Source organism: Pipistrellus kuhlii, unplaced genomic scaffold, assembly GCF_014108245.1.
Source record: "Pipistrellus kuhlii isolate mPipKuh1 unplaced genomic scaffold, mPipKuh1.p scaffold_m20_p_5, whole genome shotgun sequence".
Classification (NCBI taxonomy): Eukaryota; Metazoa; Chordata; class Mammalia; order Chiroptera; family Vespertilionidae; genus Pipistrellus; species Pipistrellus kuhlii.
Genome location: NW_023425551.1, coordinates 74,695,986 through 74,709,102, shown reverse-complemented (window position 1 = coordinate 74,709,102; position 13,117 = coordinate 74,695,986). Strand labels below are relative to the sequence as shown.

Sequence of the window (13,117 nt, the reverse complement as noted above, 5' to 3'; positions counted from 1 at the left end):
TGGCCCAGCCGCACCCTCTGCCACAGCTCACCCCACTCCTGTGTCCAGAGAGGAGTGCACCACGAGGCCGCCCCTCTGGACCGCCGGCCACCAGACCTGCTCTGAGACCCAGGCTAGCAGGCCCTGCCCTGGGCTGTGTGCTAGGGGCCCAGCTCTGGTTCCTGAGGGCAAGGGGTCCACCGGCCAAGGGGCGTGCCCTCACCTATACCACCCTCTTCTTGGCCCCGTCAGGCCCCGAGGGCCCAGAAGGTCCTGGGCCCACCTGAGCTTCTTCCCCGTCAGCCCTCCGAGGCTGGCAGGGTGGCTGGTGTGGTGAGGATGAGGGTGTGGGTGGAGCTTGGGAGTTCCGGCTGGCTGGCTGGCTGGCGGAGGCCCTCTCTGCCCTGGAAGGAGTGAGGTGGGGAGGGGAGGGGAGGGAAAGGGTGGGGAGGGGTGGGGAGGGGAGGGGAAGGGTGGGGAGGGGTGGGGAGGGGAGGGGAAGGGTGGGGAGGGGTGGGGAGGGGCGGCGCTCTGCCTGCAGGTCTCTGACAGGAACACGTGGAGCTCAGGTTCAAGAGCGTGTTCGTGACGTGTTCCCCACGTGAACACACAGAGCTCCCTCACCCACAGCCCTCCCAGCCAACGCCAGCCACATAAACCTGCCAAGAGCCAGTCCGGCTGGCACGGGCCCTCTCGGAGCTTCCGGGCGGGGGTCCAGGGCAGGTGGGGGCCTGCCCGGGGCACAGCGGGCCTGCCTGACTCAGAGGGCGGGGTGGCCAGGGAGCTCTCACTGCCCGGGGCGCCCCGGGGACCTGTCTGGCCAGTTTGCCCATACTTGCCACATTGGCATTTAATGTTTAATTCCTCACACGTATCACTCTGGGGATGGTTTCATGCAGACCAGGGTGGGGAAGAGGGAACCCCAGAAGGAAATATAACCCTCCCATGACCAGCTGACCCAGGGACTGGGCTCTGAACGCTGTGGACAGGCTCTGGCTGAGCCCTGGGCCCGGCTTCCCCTTGGAGGTGAAGGAAGTGGGAGAAAGGGTCCTTCCCGCCCCGCCCAGGCCCACGTGTTCGGGTCCCATCGCTGCCTCATTGAGCTGTGTAATGGGCAGGCCCTGTCCCCGAGGGTCACTCCTGTGTTGAGGGGCCCGCTTTGAGGGGGGCCTCCAGAGAGCTGACCACACTGGGAGTTACTTTAACCCAGTCGCAGCAGGGGGACCCTCCTGTGGGTGAGGAGCAGGGACGAGTGCCAGTTACCCGAGAATCAATCAGGTCCTTCTCGTGCTAGGCCAGTGGCTGCCCGGCACCTGAGGAGGCATTTCCTAGTCCTCTGAACTCCCCCTCCAACAGAGCGAGGACGCTCCAGGGCAGGCAGACACCTGCTGTTGTCCTTACCCCTCACCGTGCCCTCTCTCCCTCTCTCCCTCTCCCTTCTCTCCCCTCCTCCCCCGCCCTGCCCCGTCGCAGGCTCCTGTGGGACCCGACAGGGAGGGTGCGCTTGGAAGGCAAGACGACCAGGTCCCGGCGGAGCAGGAAGAGCATGGGCCTGGCCCAGCTGAGCCTGGCTCCTCGGCACTGCTGCCCCCCTGGGTGGGGAGGGAGGGCACGGAGGGAGAGGCCCAGCTGGTTAGGACGGTGCCACTCCCCACCGGCCTGACTCGGAGGGGCTGGGAGCGTGTCTGTGTGTGGACCACACCCACAGGAGCTGTGCCTTCCTGCTTCTCCTCCTTCGTGCCCGGCCCCTGCCCCAGCTGGAAGACGGCAAAGGGCCTGGCCCTCGGCCTGAGGGCGAGGAGCCAGTTTCCCCTCAGCCCAGGAGCCGCTGATGAAAGAAGATGGGGCTGCTGCGTATCTTGTTACCTAAGTCGGGGAGCACAGCGATGGCCCCGGGATATGGGTCATCAGGCCAAGGGTTCTAACCTAAGGTGCCCATAAGAGGGCTTCCGGGGGCCCGAGAGCCCTCGGCATAAGCAACATCGCATGTATGTGGCCCAGAGCCTCGTCTCGGTCTCAAAGGGGTCTGTGTCCCCACAGAGGCAAGACAGCCTGGTGCCCAGCAGGCCCAGCTGCAGGCAGGAGAGAGGCAGGCCGGAGGTGCAGGTGGTTCTGCAGGCTGGTGCTGGGAGGGAAGATCAAAGCTTCTAGACAGTGGGTGGAGGGCGAGTAGAATGGCTTGAATAGAGCTTGGAGCCTGGAGCCCGGCTGCAAGGGTTCAAGTCCCAGCTCCGCCACTTAGGAGCTGTGTGACCTCAAACAAGTTCCCGCCACACTCTGCGCTTCACTTTCCCCTCTGTGCGACGGCGCTTAACGACAGCACTTCCCTGAGTCCCGACAGGTGGCTGTGACTGACACACCCCGGGAACACTGCTCGCCACTCCACCTGCCCTTCCCCGTTCAGCGGGCACCCAGTGGGCTCCGGAGGCGAGGGGCAAACTTCCCTTTTGGGGTTCAGTCCCTGCCTCTGTAAAACGAGGCTGGCGTGGACCTCATGAGCCCCTTTGAGTTGGCCGTTTTCCCCGCGTTCTTTCTCTGGCGCTCACCAGTGAGGGGGTGCGAGTGTGCTGGGGACGCCCCACATCCTGGGCTGGCTCTGGGGCTTGCCTGGAAGGGCCGCTCCCCGAAAGCAGCCTCAGGTCGCCAGGCCTGGCCAGCCGGCCAAGCCCGCTCCGGTGGCCGCCTGCCTGACTGGGGTCTGCCGGGCCCCTGAGCCAGGACCTGGTTGGCCCAAACCAGATCGAACCAGAGTGTCCAAACCAGAACTGAGAGCAGAAAGGCTGGGACTTGCCCTGGTCCCCAAAGGGACCCAAAGTGGGTGGGTGGGGCCTACAGGGTGCCAGCCCATCAGGATAAACTCAGCATCAACCTGTTCCATGTTGACTCAGCTCTGGACAGCAAGAGCCACTCCAGGGGGAAAAGCCGTTTATCTCAATATTTCACAACCAGACTGGGCCTGGGCGCATCAGCCATGGGCCCACAGGTCTGTGATCCAAGTATGTGTGCTGGGGGCCGTGAGGGGAGAGGACCTAATCACCTCCAGCAATAGGAAAACGACTTGGTCTGCATTTATGGGTGCAGTGACCCCTGTAACAGGTCTACACACCCTGGAAACGAAGGTAGGGCTGAGTCATTTGCCTTACACCTTTTCGTTTTCTTTCTGTGTTTGTCTGTGAATTGTTTTTATAAACAGAAAGTAAGTTATTTAAAGTTGTATTTCCATAGGTCTGTGTGCTCAGCCCTCCACCGAGAGGCCTTGGGGATCCAGCAAGGAGAATGAAGGCTTGGTCTCTATCCCTCCCAGAATCTCAGCTCTGGTGGGTGAGGTTGGACACACCAGGAGAAAGACGGTGGTAGAGAAAGGTGGTTGTGCCAGGTGGTGCTGGGCAGAACCTGCCAGTGCCCAGGACCGCGGTGCAGGTGCCTGAGGTCAACAGGCCCTGGGCACTCGGGCCAGGACTTGGCGCCTCATCAGTGCAGGTGGTACCAATCCTCACGGAGCCCAGAAACAGCACTGTCCCGCCCAGGACCCCCTGACAGACAGGAGTGAACCTAGAATCGACGGGGCTGACTGCTGAGACTCTAGACCTGGGCTGTCCAACAGGAGCCGCTGGCACACGCGCTGCTGGAAGTGCGGGGGGGGGGGGGGGGGGGGCGGCGGTGCTATAAGTGCAGTTCCCCACATTGTTGTTGTTGTTGTTAATCCTCGCCCGAGGATATGTTCCCATTGATTTTTAGAGAGAGTGGGAAGGGAGAGGGAGAGACAGAGAAACATTGATGTGAGAGAGACACATCACTTGGTTGCCTCTTGCATGCACCCCAACCAGGACTGGGGAACCTGCAACCAAGGTACATGCCCTTGACCGGAATCAAACCTGGGATCCTTTAGTCCAGTGTTTCCCAAAGTGTGGTCCGCGTCCCCCGCAGGGGTCCGGGAAGAGTTTGGTGGGGGTATGCACTGCACCGTGCTTAGCTGCGCCTAATTCTAAGTTCTCGTGAGTACGAGGGGTACTCAGCGTTACGAAAATTATAGAAGGGTTACACATATGTCGAAAGTTTGGGGAACACTGCTAGTCCATGGGTCCATGCTCTATCCACTGAACCAAACCGGCGAGTGCAAGATTTTAAAGACTTAGTGTGGAAAAAAGAGTGTAAAATTTCTCATTGGTATTTTCCCGCATTGACTCAATGTTGACATGATAATCTTTTGAATACACAGGGTTAAGTAAAATATGTTATGAGAATTAATTTTACCTATTTCTTTTAAGGTAGCTACTAGAACACTTAAAAATTACATACGAGGCTTACGTGGTATTTCTATAGGACAGCGCTAGTCTAGGCTGTCCCAGAAAATCCAGAAACTCTCGTCGCAGTAAAAAGAACCAGTCTCAGAGCAGTCTCCCTTGTCAAAGAGCAGGAGTCCATCACAGGCTCCAGAAGGGAGTTTTGGGTTGTTCTGTGTGTGTGTGTTTTGTAGTTTCAGATCTACAAGCAAATGCCCTTCTCCCAAGGGTGGCTGCTCTTTGTCCTTCAAGACAGCTCACGTGTCACCTCTTCCAGGAAGTCCTCCGTGACCACCCCTATTACTGGATCAACTGCCCCTGTTCTGGCCCATGCTCTAATAGTCTGTTCATTCACTCGTGACCCGCCTAGAGAGCTGCAATGTTGGCTCAGTCACCTCCACATCCCAGCACCTAATGAGGGCCTGGCACGGAGCAGACTGCCATCAGTGATTATGAAATATGAACCCTCCTTAGCTGGAGGTACTCACCACTGCACACAAGTTCCCCTTAACCTCTCCCTGGGTTTCAAACACCCCTGATCCCAGCCTTTCTGCCATGAGTCTCAGCCATGCCTCCTCCCAGTAGCCACCCTGGGTTGGCATCGGAAGAAAGGGAATGGGCAGAGGGTGAAGCCGGTGTCCACTAGCCCAGGGCAGGTGGGGCTCCCCACTCTGTGGCCGCCGAGGTGGCCCGCCCAAGAAGACCCTCAGACCCCAGCGCAGCGCTGTACTCACCAGCGGAAGGAAGGTCAGCAGGGGCCGGACTCTGGGCCGGGCCTTCAGCGTGGCTGTTCCGGACTCGCTCACCGTGTCAAACCGATTGTCTCCATAGTAGATCCCATCTAGAGGAGAGACAGGAGAGGGGAGACCGTGAGCTGGAGATCAGAGGCACGTTGGCCACTGAGTTCAATCCGCCCAGTGGTTGGCCGGTTGACTCGGACCCCACAGATGCGGTGTGTGCTCATGGGGCAGGATTGGGGGGACTTCCGGGGCCGGTTTCTTGGGGTCTTCTGCAGCCTTCCGGGGACGCTCAGCTCGCAGCAGCCATCTCTCTCCTGAGCCAGCCCCTGCAGGCCTTACACTGTCCCTCTCACAGGTTGACTCTCCTTTGGGGGCCCTGGGAGCTTGGCCAGGACCCCGGCTGGAGCTTATCTCAGAGAGAGGGGGGAAAACAAGCTGCCTTTCTCTCAAGTGTTTGGCTTTCTAATCAGGAACAAGCAGAGGAGATGAGGCCACCTGCTGGCCCGTCACCCAGCACCCACCTGGGCTCCTCCAATCCCCATCCACCACTGGCTGTGGGCATGGCTGGGTGTGATGCGCCCTCGAGGGCAGAGCGGAAGGAGCAGGACAGCAGGGTCCATGTGACCCAGTACTAAGGTGACCAGACGTCCCACTTTGAACAATTTTTCCCCTGGCGTTTTAAAAAAAGTCCCGATTTTTAAAAAACGCGGGACGCGGGACAAATTGTTAGAAATCGGGATGTCTGGTCACCTTACCCAGTACACATCCCAGCTCTGCCACCGACTGACTGGTTGTGTCCCTTAACCTTGCTGGCCCAGCCAAAACCAGTTTAGCTCAGTGGATAGAGCGTCGGCCTGCGGACTGAAAGGTCCCAGGTTCAATTCCAGTCAAGGGCATGTACTTTGGTTCCGGGCACATCCCCAGTAGGGGGTGTGCAAGAGGCAGCTGATCGATGATTCTCTCTCATCGATGTTTCTAGCTCTCTATCGCTCTCTCTTCCTCTTTCTGTAAAAAATCAATAAAGTATATTTAAAAAAACAACAAAAAACCTTGCTGGCCTCAGTTTCCCCAGGTGCACCATGGGAGTGATGATAGTGCCCGCCTCTTAGGACTGTTGCAAGGAGGGAGTGTGGCCAGCACATGGTAAGCGCTCCACAAGGGTGGCCTGTCCCTGCAGGCAGGTGATGGGAAGGGTTCTGCTTCCGAGAGCAACAGCCTGTGCCCCAAGCCGTCTCTACAGTCCTGGGGAGGGTGTGCGGAGCCCCCGCACTTTCTCAGCCAGTCTTCCTCATGACCCTTCACACACACACACACACACACACACACACACACACACACACGCGCGCGCACACACAGACACACACACACACACGCACGCACAAAAACAAACACACACACACACACAGGCACGCACGCACACACACATTGCTATGAACCTCACGTCCCACCTCAGGTTCACACTGCCGCCTCCCAGAGGCAGGGGGCTCTGTGGCTCCTGCTATGTCCCTCACAAGCAAGGCGGGCTTACGTACACTTCCCGGGCCAGGAGGGAGCTTCTATCTCTACAGCCAGAGGGGAAAGAGAGAGGTCGGAATTCTATGAATTTAAGGAATGATGCTTACGTTCCCCCTTGCAGGCGACTTTAGGAAAGAAGTGCCAGAAAGCCACGTAATGTATTCAAAAGAGACGGGGCTTGCCCTAACCGGTTTGGCTCAGTGGATAGAGAGAGAGCATCGGCCTCTGGACTCCAGGGTCCCAGGTTTGATTCTGGTGAGGGGAATGTACCTTGGTTGCAGGCACATCCTGGGTAGGGAGTGTGCAGGAGGCAGCTGGTTGATGTTTCTCTCTCATCGATGTTTCTAACTCTATTCCTTTCCCTTCCTCTCTCTGAAAAATCAAATCAATAAAATATATTGATTTTTTTATTGGTTTTTTTACAGAGAGGAAGGGAGAGAGATAGAGAAACATCGACCAGCTGTCTCTTGCACACCCCCTACCGGGGATGTGCCCACAGCCAACGTACATGCCCCTGACCGGAATCGAACCTGGGACCCCTCAGTCCGCAGATTGATGCTCTACCAATGAGCCAAACCGGTTTCGGCTCAATAAAATATATTTTAAAAAAGAGAGAGAGTCTGGGTTTGTCCAAGAGGTCCCGGGATCCGAATATATCCAACCCCGAGGCATACAGCTATGGCTTCTATGTGACAAGCCGGGCTTTGAATGTGACCTTGACTCCTGAGGTAAGGGTGCAGTGCCCTCTGTCTGCCATCTACCAGGCAGAGAGGCAGTGGTACATCTAAGACTCCAGGGCCAAAAGGGCCGGTTTTCCCAATGTGCTCCCCAGTCTCAGGGTGGCTGGACCCCTGCCTGCCTGCCGCGTGCACTCCCAGTCAGGACTCCCCAGTCCTGGCTGCTGGGCTCCAACCGGAGGCTGCAGACCAAGTATGGGGGGGCGGGGCAGGGGGGTGGGGAAGCCCGGGGAGAATGCAGAACCAACTAAAGCAGAGATAATGGCAGGCACCAGCAGCTATTCTGCAAGCCCACAGGATTCTCTGGCTCCCAAGAGTCTGAGTGTTGGCGCCAGGACCTCCTGGGACATTCTCTAGATAGTGCGTGGGGGTGACGGGGGTTGGGGGGACACGGGGGGAGGTCCAGGTCTTAGATCTGATAGGGCTTCGGCCCTTAGCAGTAGTGAGGGTGGGGACGGACACAGGTCCTCTCTCCGAGGCCGACCCTCTCGCTAAGCTCTGCAGCGTGTTGGGTCCAGGAAGCCTCTTTCTCCAGCTGGGTTATCACAACATGAACAGCTACTGCTCTTGTGCACCTGGGAACTTCAGAAGCAAGCACCCCCCAGGCGATCACTATAGTCGTAGAAATAACACAATACTAGGTAAAGCTTAAGGAACCGTTTTAACGGGCCAGGCACCTTAAACATTATTCATTCCTTTCATTCTCAAGACAGCCCTGTGCCATTTGCATGATCATTCCCCCAATTTTACAGGTGAGGAAACGGGGCACAGAGAGGTCTAACACGCTGCTGCCCAAAGCCCCAAAAGGGTGAAGCTGGGCTCTTGGTCCTGGGTTAATCTCTGAACACACACCGCTCCCAACAGGGGTGGGGATGGTGGTGGGGGTGGGGCTCACCCCACCACTTACAGGACATGGAAAGGAGGTGGGGGTTCAGGGGCCGGGGAAGGAGGCTTAGCTTGACCACAGAGCTGGGGAGGAGTGGGAGGCGAAGCCACTGGCCCAGGCCCACCCAGGGGTCAGGGCACAGCCAGGTCTGACCCACCCACAGGCTGGCCCTCTAAACACCTACAGGGTCCATGACTCAGCCTTGACTACCAGGCACTGCTGTCTCGGTTGGTGTGTGGCTGTTTTTAGCAGGGAAATCCTTCTAAGAACAACTGTTCTCTGGAAAAGCCGCTGACGGGAGGGGCTGGGCTGAGGCGGGTGGAGGGCCCGGTGGCTCCCGCCCCACTGGGGCACCCTTGCGAGTCCAGTCTCATTTGGAGGTTCTAGGAGGTGTGGCTGGGCGTCCGGGGAGGGTGAGGCAGAGTCAGAGGGGTGTGATGTGAGGAAGACTTGACTGGCCACTGCTGCCTTTGAGGCGGCAGGGGACCATGAGCCAAGGACCACAGGCGGCCTCGGAAAACGGCCGGAAAAGGGGAGAAAACAGTCTCCCCCCAGCCTCCAGGAAGGAGTGCAGTCCTGCTGACACTCTAGTTCTGGTCCACAGAACCCACCCCCACCCCCAATAAAGAGCGGTGGCCAGGTGGGGGGTGCGGGGTGGGGAGGTTAATGGGGGGGAGGGTCATCTGTAATACTTTCAACTGTAAAGATACTTTTTTTTTTTTTTTTTTTTAAATAAAGCACTGTGGCTAAAACCTGGCAGACCTTCCCTGGCCCCTCAAACCCGGGCTGGCCCACCCACGATTGTGCAAGGCACACCAGCAGGGGAGGCAAGTGTGGCCACCTCCACAAGCTAGGTCCTCCGGGTTCAAGGTCAGGACCGAGGTTTTCTGAGCCCCTAAGTCAAAGTCCACAAGGACACAGAAAGACAATGGGGGATTTTCCTGTGCAGGTGCAGGGCCCCGCAGAGAGCAGGGTCAGGGACGAGGGGCCGTCCTGAGAGGCAGCCCCTCCGCCACGGAGGAGGCGGAGGGGCCAGGCCACCTCTTGAGGGAGGAAGGGACAGTGAGGAGGTGGAGGGGGTGGCGGAGAGGAGGCGGGGCGTTCACCAGAGGTAAGTCTCTGAGGACACGATGAGACTTAGAAGAGGGTCCAGAAACAGCTCAGACAACGGGGGTGGGGGGTGGGGGGCGGCGGCGTTCACCAGAGGTAAGGGGGAGGGGCAGGTGGAAGAGGGCAAAGGGGGTCCATGGGGATGGAGGACACTGGACTTGGGGTGAATACACAGATGCTGTGATGGAATGGCACACCTGAAACCCATGTGATTTCATTAGCCAATGTCGCCCAATACATTCCATTAAAAAGAAATCAGGATTTTACTCGGAGATGACTTGTGGACTGCAAAAATCAATGTGTTAACATTCAGTATGTTGACATACATGCAAATGCTATGCATGTTTGATTTCCTTTGGAATTTGTCACAAGACAGCATGCTGCCATGTGAAATGCCCATTTATCTGTAACCTAAGCCCGAAAAAATAAAAGAAGAAATAAAGGAAAGAGAGGCCCATCCTGGCGCCTTGTCCGCCCTGACCTTGGAAACGCCCTGTGTCTGCCTTTCACGGCCCTTCCCCCTGGGAGGGTCCTGGGGGTCTCAGAGGGGTTGCACTGGCCCCACGGAGCAGAGAGGCAGCCGAGGAGCGTCTGGGTGGGTGAGAAGGCGGAAAGGGAGCCACCGTGGATTCAGAAGCTTCCAGAGAGAGGGGGCGGTACCTCAGGAGACCCCGAGCAATCCCAGCAGCCGGGAAGCCGGGAAGCAGGTCTGGGCAGAGCCAGAGCCCTGTCCAGGTACTAACTCAAGCCTCTCTGTCTGGCTAATTCTTCTAAAACGACACAGTGATAAAACAGGAGAGAGTCCAGGCCTGCCTCCATTTACCAACCCGGTCATTAAAGCAATCTGTTTCCCCCCTGAAGTCCTCTTTCTCATGGGATTGTCCCAATCTCCCCTCCCCAATGCAGTCCTCTTTCTCATGGGATTGCCCAAATGATGTCCTTTCTGTGGGACTGTGCACAGGACTCCGGCCAGTGGTGCTGTTTCTCCCTCCCGGACGGACAGGAAGTGAAGGCAGCTTTGCTTTTATTTACATTCCCTCAAGGGCTCGAGTTCACGTAAAAACCACCTAATATTCTAAACACCAGGCTCCAGCATGGTCCTGGTGCCACGCCTGTTTCGGCAGGAAGGCTTCACCTCAGACTCAACCGGGGAGGGCACTCCCTCCTCCCGCAGGAGGACCTGACCCTGTGGCCGAAGGTGCTGGGCTCTGAGAAGCCTGCGGCCAAGGCTCGGCCCCAGGCCGGACACCCCCGGCAGGGAGGCGAGGCAGGACGGTGTGGGGTCGGGGCCAGGGGACAGAACTGGCCTGAACTTGGGTTCCAGACCTTGCTCCATCACTCTAGTAAATTGGAGTGTTACTATTAATAGATCTCTCTGAGGCTGTGTCCTCCTCTTTGTAAAAGTGAGCGATGGCCCTGCTGGGGGGTTGAAAGATCCTCCCTTCCTCCAGTTGATGGATGGATTTAAACCCCACCTGCGGCCAGACATTCCTGAGCACTGAACCACCAATCAGCACCTGCCAAATACCCTAAGGCCCCCCCCCCAAGTCCCTAGGGCCCTAATCACCAATCCGCGTGTGCCGAGTGCCCTAAGCCCCATCCCCTATCCTTCCCTTAAAAGTGGACCCCGGCTCTGCCCTCCCTCTCTCTCTCTCTCTCTCTCTCATCCCCTATCCTCCCCTTAAAAGTGGACCCTGCTCTGCCCTCCCTCTCTCTCTCTCTCTCTCTCTCATCCCCTATCCTCCCCTTAAAAATGGATCCCAGCCCTGCGCGCTCGCTCTCTCGCTCTCTCTCTCTCTCTCTCTCTCTCTCTCTCTCTCTCATCCCCTATCCTCCCCTTAAAAGTGGACCCCGGTTCTGCTCGCGCGCTCTCTCTCTCTGGAAGCAGCTGGAACCCTCTCTGTACTGCGGCCCAGAGTGGGTGGGGCAGGCCCAAGGACACAGCGCAGCAGGGGTGCCGGGGCCCATATAGGACCCATATAGGGTGCCGGGACCCATATAGAGTGGTGCTGGGCGCCAGGCACAAATAATGCAGCGCCTTCCACACGGCCCGTGGCTCCCTGCCTCTCCCCAGACAGGCTGGCCTGGTTCTCTCGGTCTGGGGCTGTGTATGAGTATACACGTGTGTTAGGTGGAGGGAGGAATGCCAGCTTTGGGGAAGCTGAGAGCTGGGCTCAAGCTGCCGCCTCACACCCAGCCCTTTCCCCCCAGGTCTGGAGCCTCCCACCAGGTTTGGGGAGTCTCTTTCCTCACGCAGCCCGAGGCTGACAGCCCAGTCAGCGCCCTCCCTCCCCAGCCCCAGAGCTGCCCCTGGGTCTCCCTGGAAGCTGAGGTCCAGGACAGTTATTTAGCTCTTTCCGCAAATCCTAGACGGGTCCACACTAGAAGAATATTAATAACAAAAACGCAAATGTCTAACATGCATTGAGCTTGTGTGACGAGCCGAGTGCCCTTCGCAAACCCGCGGGGGAGGCGCTCTCACTGTGTGCCTTTTGCAGTTGAGAACACTGAGGCTCAGAGAGGTTGGGCTCCCTGCCAGGGCGGCCCAGCTGGTGGGTCGTAGGGGCCAAGCCTCACGCCCAGGCACCTAACTCTGGAATCCAGGTTCCTCCGCCGTCAGCCAGCGCAGCAGGGAAAGAGTGTGGGGACCCAGCAGCTCTTCCCCGGATCCTGTTTTCCAGAGTGAAAGTCGGGGAGGCCTAGAGGACCAGGATGAACCCAGGAATCAGAATCCTCCTCCCCCCCCTCCTCCCAATGGCTTTGAGCACTTCCTCATGCTGTCTCCCCACCTGTCAAGTGGGGATAAATTGCTCTTATTTTGCAGGAAGCCTCCCAAAATTAGGCTGGGAGGGAAGACGCCAGCAGGGATAAGATGAAGGCTGGGGTGATGATGTACAATCCCAAATTGATAGGAGCCCCCAAATGACCCCAGCAGCAACGGCCAAGGTTCTAATTGGATTCCAAGGGCTTAGAAGGGGTGCTTAGAAGGGTGGGGCTTGAGCTTGTTGCTCTGACCCAGAGTAACCCAGCACCCCAAAAACAGACGCCCCTCCCCTGCCTCTAGCTCACTGACTGGAGCTTCTAATCCCTGGCCACAGGGCAGCCCCAGCTTTGCAGGGAGGCAGTGGGGGATGGGAGGTATCGTGTCCCCCCCGCACCCCCCCCATGTGAATGAAACCCACAGTGGCGTTAATGAGGCCCTTCGCCGCTAATTAACAGGCCCACATGACAGGAACCTGCAAAGGCCAGTCTGTCCCAGCAAGCTCCAGCAGGCCTGCCCCCAGCGCCAGAGAGGACTTTGTCCAAGGGCAGAGGGGACGCTGAAGGTGGGGCTGGGGTGGGGCAGGGCCACAGAGCAGAGGAGGGGGAGCAGAGAGGAAGCAGCCTTGGGGGGTGGGGGGAGCGATGGGGGCAGAGCTCAGCACACAGTCCCTCAGCTTCCCAGCTGGGATGTACTACTCCCAGCAGGCTCTGGCCTGCGGGAGGCCCAGCCTGGGAACCAGCGGAGAGAGCAGTCTCCCTCCATCCCTAACTGGCCGTCAGCATCGGAGCTTAGCCAGGTCCCGGGAAGCACGCTACTGCGCGAGCCGCCCTGAGCTGAAAGGAGAGCCTGCTGAGTCTCTTTCCTCAACTGAGAAAAGAATGTAGTGCTTAGCACAGTCCCTGGTTCAGGAAATGCTGATAATGCCGGTGTTATAATTGTTATTAATTGAGTGACTGTGAGAGAAGGGGCGTCTTGAGCCGGTCCGTGGTGGTGGAGGGAGGGCCTGTCTTTCTGAACTGAACTGTGGAGAGGAGCTTATAAATATAATGGCAGCAGAGAGGGTGTATGTGTGTGTGTGTGTGCTCTCACTGCCAGCAAACCAC

At 58.1% G+C, this 13,117-nt stretch overlaps 1 protein-coding gene across 1 annotated transcript in view; it reads right to left on the bottom strand.

The window, feature by feature from the left end:
* The window catches only part of CUNH6orf132 (chromosome unknown C6orf132 homolog), a 33,647-nt gene that overhangs the window by 16,623 nt on the left and 3,907 nt on the right, over positions 1-13,117 (bottom strand). The window contains exon 2 of the mRNA XM_036413702.2: positions 4,997-5,103. Coding sequence (XP_036269595.1) covers positions 4,997-5,103 — 107 coding nt within the window. The remainder of the gene's footprint in view (positions 1-4,996; positions 5,104-13,117) is intronic.